The sequence below is a fragment of the Coffea arabica genome, chromosome 5e (genome assembly GCF_036785885.1).
Source record: "Coffea arabica cultivar ET-39 chromosome 5e, Coffea Arabica ET-39 HiFi, whole genome shotgun sequence".
NCBI classification, from domain to species: Eukaryota; Viridiplantae; Streptophyta; class Magnoliopsida; order Gentianales; family Rubiaceae; genus Coffea; species Coffea arabica.
In genome coordinates, this window is record NC_092318.1 from 4679171 (window position 1) to 4685170 (window position 6000).

A 6000-nucleotide genomic window follows, 5' to 3' on the forward strand; every position below is an offset into this window, starting at 1 on the left:
CTTACTACTAGATTCAGGATTTAAATCCTAAATCTGATAGTTTGGGGTAAGAAAGATGTGGAGAGGATTGGGAGGTAAAAAAGAAAACAATCAAGTGTCTACCTTTGAATTCTATTTAGCAATCTTCATGCGTTAAATTTTCTTTTAGAAAACTCAAATCCTTTTAAGGTCAGTTCTGATGCAAAATGTACACGACAAAAGAGAGGAAGCAAAGCTGCAAAAGGGGTGGCACAATAAAATTGAAAGAACTGTGAGACAATACGTCTTTTTTTTTTTTTTTTATCAATCGTAATCCCTACTGCTACTCCTACTCTATCCTGATCTAACTACGGGAAGATCCAACTGGACCTATGGGGGATCGATGGGGACAGAACCACCACCGGATCAAACGGATGCACCACGCACCCGTCTGAATTTTTCTGGTGCACCCGGATGAATTTTTTGAAGAATTACAAATGTGACAAATTGATGGGAGATAAGGATTCCACCTCACCAAAGCCTTAAAGGCTTAGTGGTGGCCACCAGCCTAAGGCTATTTGCTCTATGGTTGTGATGGTTGTGAGACAATACGTCGGGTACCGCAAATTTGCTCTATGCAAACACGAAGTCATTACCTTTTGTGAAGTTTGTGCCTTCTCCTTTGAGTGTCTTGTCAAGTAGTAGATGCTTTTATTTCTCCGCCTTTGCTTTTGTTACTTGTCTTTCACTTTCTCCAACAATCTATCCTCATAATTTTTTCTTGCATGTAAATCTGATACCTCTCCTCTCCTCTCCTCTCCTCTCCTATTTGTTTATCCCGAACGAACTTTTTTCACCCCTCAAATGACTTAAGATGTAAGGCTTAAGATGTTGTATCACCACCAAATCACAGCCAACTACCTCTAGATTTGCACAATCAATTTTCTTATACTAATGGGTTAATAAGCTTCATGTGGATAGACAATTTCGTGGTGCTACTCCCTATTTCTTTTTGGGAGAGGTTAAATCACACCCTGTACAATTTTTATACACTAAAATTTTTATCTTTTATATGTCTAATGAAAACTTTTACAGTATTTAAACGATAATATCTTTCTTAAAGACAAAAAATCCACACCCTAATCATTATGTTAGTGCTATATAGAAATTCATTTTCTTGTTTATTTAATTCTAGAATTTATAATTCTTTATAGTTTTTTAAATTTTTTCCCTATTCCTTTTATGGAGTACTATATTTATTTTGTTGAATTCTTTTTAGATTGATTTTGATAAAATCAAATGGCACATATTAGCATGAAGAAGTCAATATGATTGCATATTTCACCTTGAAAATTGCTTAATTGGATTTTAAATTTATGGAATTAAAATATCTAGATATTGCTATTTACAATTTACATGCTTATTCGAAAGTGAAAAATCTGAATTGCTAAATTAAAATTGAATATTCTTAAGCACTAGTAAAATGTTTAAAATTGTTGCCTTTTACATGTTAACGCTTGTTCTTCCTTTTTTTTTTTTGCTCTGTAAGTATACTTGTCTTGAAAGTTGAAACTATATAATTAATAATCATCAAACAAATTTGAAAGATAAGGGCATTTTTGTCAATAGTTACATGAGCGTGAGTTTAGAATAGAGGGCAGATTTGGTCCTACCTCCCCTTTGTTGTCATCTCCAGTGTCTCGTCCATTCGTGCAGATTGTGGGTGCAATCATATAGATCGCTTAAAGATGGACTTCGTAGCTAATGCATGATTGATCGTTTGACCATTTCCAAATTAAGCATCATTGTGGCATAACTTACATGAATCAAATAGGCAGTTACGATTACTCTCCCTCTTATCTCTCCTACTCGACAGCCTTCACTTTTTCCTTTGGAAAAAAGAAAGAAAAAAGCCTTTGCTTTCTCTGTTCGTTTTTGTCTCTTTTCTTTCGCTTTTTTGGGTTTTAGGATTTAAGGTTCAACAACTACTTTTATACTTAAGATCAAGTGCACAGTTTTCATGTGTAGCTTTCTTGTAGAGTACATACATCACTCCAAAAAATTGTAAATGTTTGTTGAGACCTTAAATCTACGTACTAAATATTCATTTAATTTGTGTTTCTTTGTGTTTTTTAAAATTAATGATAATCCGTCCTTCAAAACATCAACCATGTTAACAAGCACTTGAAAATTTACCTCAAAAGTCAATCTTGCTATAGCTTGGTACTTGTCAGCATGAATAGCTTGTTTTTAGAGTCTTTTCCGCTATTAAATTCAAGATTCAAATTGAGTGCCTGATAGTTGGGGATTGGGAGGGCAATTTTAAAAAAAAACCATGAATAGCTTGTGATGGCAAACAAGCTATTATGCATCTCAACGAATTGAAAGGCAAATACTCTTTTCAAGAGAAAAATTAGACAGCAGGTTAGCTGGAAAACTTACAAATAAACTTGCATTAGTGACTAATGAACAATTAGAACAAGTCAGACAAGTCTAAACTCCAAATAGTGAAGGGTGGAAGCAAAGTCAACTGATAACAAATGCATTAGAATTTAGAACATGGTCACCATCAGCGGCCGACTAAGCCCCATTAGATTGATATTATATATAATAATAATAATAATACAAAGCCGGTGGCTCAAAAAGCAGCTTGACGGACAAATCATGCGCAAAAACCAGATGATGGCAATATTTGCAAAGTGACTAATTGACAAAATAAACAATGGGCAAACTCCTGCAATTAATTTGTATTCTAACAGTTAAAATGTCACATAAGTACAAAAAAAAATGAGGCCAGTACTCTATACCCCTAACAATTTATTACAGGAAGAAAAATAAAATGGAGGAACAAAAAGCTAGCCAATATGTAGAGTTCTTTCTTTTTCTTGCATCAATATACAGTGAGTTTACTATTAACAAAACACTTGGTACCTTCTTGGTTTTTTTGTTTTTATTCGGTAACGATAACAATTGTATAACCTATTCTATCCTAATTTACAAGAAAGGAAGAGTCTAAAGAGGCTTTTTGTATTAGAAACTAGTAGGCATACAATTCAAAGAAATATTTTAACACTATTTTTAAATTTTTTTCTTTGTAAGTGTAATTTGAATCTTACCTACGATCCCTACAATCCAAGAAGGCCCTCCTCGTGACCACTGAGTTACCTTCTTGGTTTTACTGATTGGATTCCGTTCCTCATGCACAGTTCACTTCCTCCAGCTCCACCTGCAACTGTTATTGATTTTTCCGGCTCAGCTAATATTCTTTTGCCACGGCAACATGCCGGTCCTTGTTTCAGCAAACGTATCGATTATACGATCCCGCAAGCCAGTGTCCTTGACCTGACAAAACCTGCTCGTCCAATCTGGTGGTTCAACAGTACTGGTCCCTAAACCAGGTGTTCGATCTTTGGACCGTCCATTTCGCTTTTGTTTCCAATCAGAGACATATGTAGCCACCCTCATGTCGAATTTCTGCTTGAACACTTCCCACACTTGGTACTTATAGTGGTTGATGACTAGCATGTTCTTGCCCAAATTGGCTGGCCTCAAACCAGCCTTCAAGTGAAAATGGTGCACCATATTGATCAATGTATCATTCAGTGCTTCAGGTTTCACTATGCTCTTGTGCCTCTCCGGGGACTTCATTCGACAAGTGTACCCTACGGTTACCCCTTCCATGGGGACCTTGCGAAGGCCCGACGGGCCAAAGTTGTGACACGAGGCCCGTAGCTCTACGATCTCTTTTGACTTGGACTGGTTCTTGAGAACATCATGGAGTGACAAGCCCGATGGCAAGTGAAAGAATTCGTCAACGTCGATGAATCCAACCCATTCACACGAATCCCTAGCCCGCAAAGCACAGTGAGCAAATCCAGCTTCCTGGGACTTGATCCACGGCCACACATGTCGCGAAACATTGTAACTATCATCAATTAATGATTGGATTACGTCCTTAACGTCATCAACACTGTTGTTATCGTAAATAAACCACTGTTCCACGCCAATGTGAGCGTGATACATCACCCATTCCCGTAGAAAGCGTGCTTGATTTCTTAGCATGGTGCAAATGCACATTTGGTGCCGTTTCTCGACTTTTGGGCCGGGCTTCAAACGGGTTTCGGGCCTTGCAATTGAATTCAACATCTTCCTCCTACCAACTAGCCTAACCGAAACCTTGATTGAAACATTCCCATGCCAATTCTTGTGTGACCCAGTCAAGATGCTCCTAGGCGTCTTGCAACGCACAATTTCCTGAGCTACTGAAACGGCGTCGGATAACAACGTTGACTTGGGTCTCGACAAATCCCAACCGTAGACGCACTTGAATTTGGAAGGGTCATAGACCCGTCCCGACCGTAGGTTAAAACCTTTGACAAAAACCACCGTGGTGTTGTCATGGTCGATCATCGCCTCATAGGCCAATGAGTCCCACCGATATATGGGCCCGATTGGGAAGTTGCCCTTGGCCTTGAAGGAAACAGAAACCACCAAGCCACGTGGCACATGTGGGCACCGTACGATCTGCCGATCCAGGTGTTCGTCCTCCACTGATTCTGGGAAGAGCTCAAGCTGATCATGATGATGATGATTATTGGTTGAGTTGGGCGAGGACAAGTATAAACATCTGATGTCATCTTTGGTAAATAACGGAGTTGACGGAGGGTACTTTAGGAACACCAGAACCTGGTCAGGAAGAGCTACCGTCTCTTGAATTGTGATGGCCGGAGTCGCCGGCGATGATTCGCCGGAAACAGCTTGCATCGGGAAAATATGCAACGTGGACTTGAGCTTTGGACGAAAGTACTCATCTACATAATCACACGATCAATCAATTAATCATAAGTTTTAGTTCAATTATAGAAGTCATTCATCGACACTTCAATTTCACTTCCCACAAGAGAATAGTATTGGATGGCATGGGAATTTTTTTTAATCCAACAGAAATCAATAATATATCAAAATTCAAACCCAACAAAATCCAAAAAAAGAAACGTATTAGCAAATTCAGCTATTAAACTCTTTCTTGGGATTTAGCGAAACTAAGCTAAAATTCAGCAGTTAAACTGATTTCTTGACTAGATTTTTTCTTCCTGAATATACTAGTTACCAGTACCTCTTTTCAAGGAGAAGAAGTGGAAGAAAGTGAAGCCGGAAAGAAAAACCAGGACGAGAGTGAAGAAGAAGAAGGTATTCCTGGGTAACCAGAGACAAGAATGTTTCTTGCGATCTTTCAAAGAACTCAGGCCGCCCACCAAAGCCGTCGCGGCCACCATCCTGATGAGGAGTACGTGATCACTGAGAAACCATCACCGGCATCACCGGAACCCGGCAGATTTAATTTGCTTCCTAGAAGTGTCAGTTTTTTCTTGTTATTCCACAACAGATATTAATGACCCAGAAGAACAAGTATAAGTAGGGGGGGTTGTAACTTGTAAGCAGCAGAAGATTCGAAATCCCCTGACAATTTTGGAGATAACTTTTGAGTGGGTGGCTCTATTCAGCAGCAGAAGAAAGATAGTAGTGGTTTGAGTAATTAAGACTTCTTCCTATATAGTACTTGAAAGCTCTAAGGAAAGCTTGTTGAAATAAAGGTTTAGAGAGAATACCGGAACAAATCGATAGATAGAAGTTAGAACATCAACAGCAACAGGGGGAGGCTGCTACTTGAACTAATTGAAAAAACAAAAAATATTAAATGTGAGAAGCAGACGGCTTCAACGACACCTATTTTAGTAAATTGACACATATACATTATAATTGTATGGGAAAATGACTAATTTTGTCCCTAAATTATTTCACTACTGTTGATTAGTCTCTAACTTTTATTTCTAATCAATTTGATACATGAACTTATCAATTCTAATCAATTCTAATTAAGGATGTCTATGGCGGTGCCACCACCTAAAAATGATCTGGCTCCTAATTGATTAACTAAATTGGAGTATTTTGGAAACATCACTCACAGGACTTTAATAAATCAAGTAAATTATATAAAAAAAATCACAAGATTAAATTTTTTTTAAAAAATATGTGGTTATT

The 6000-nt window shown here is 37.9% G+C and overlaps 1 protein-coding gene across 2 annotated transcripts; it reads right to left on the reverse strand.

Moving 5' to 3' along the window:
• Positions 1-2814: 2814 nt before the first annotated feature.
• On the reverse strand, positions 2815-5699 carry LOC113722652 (glycosyltransferase family 92 protein RCOM_0530710). Of its 2 annotated transcripts, XM_072048333.1 has the most exons (3): positions 5568-5699; positions 5075-5307; positions 2815-4769 (listed from the first exon to the last, which is right to left on the reverse strand). In XM_072048333.1, exons 2-3 carry the CDS (start codon positions 5232-5234, stop codon positions 3211-3213), a joined length of 1719 nt encoding a protein of 572 aa, XP_071904434.1. In that variant the 5' UTR covers positions 5235-5307; positions 5568-5699; the 3' UTR covers positions 2815-3210. The 2 variants fall into 2 exon arrangements, with proteins under 2 accessions (XP_071904434.1, XP_027101724.2); XM_027245923.2 differs by having other exon boundaries at positions 5075-5628.
• Positions 5700-6000: the final 301 nt, after the last annotated feature.

Coding starts and splice junctions, on each gene's coding strand:
- LOC113722652 (XM_072048333.1), bottom strand. CDS start 5,234: ATGGTGGCCGCGACGGCTTTGGTGGGCGGCCTGAGTTCTTTGAAAGAT. Junction 4,770..5,074: donor CTTCTTCTCCTTGAAAAGAG/GTACTGGTAACT, acceptor GTGATTATGTAG/ATGAGTACTTTCGTCCAAAG.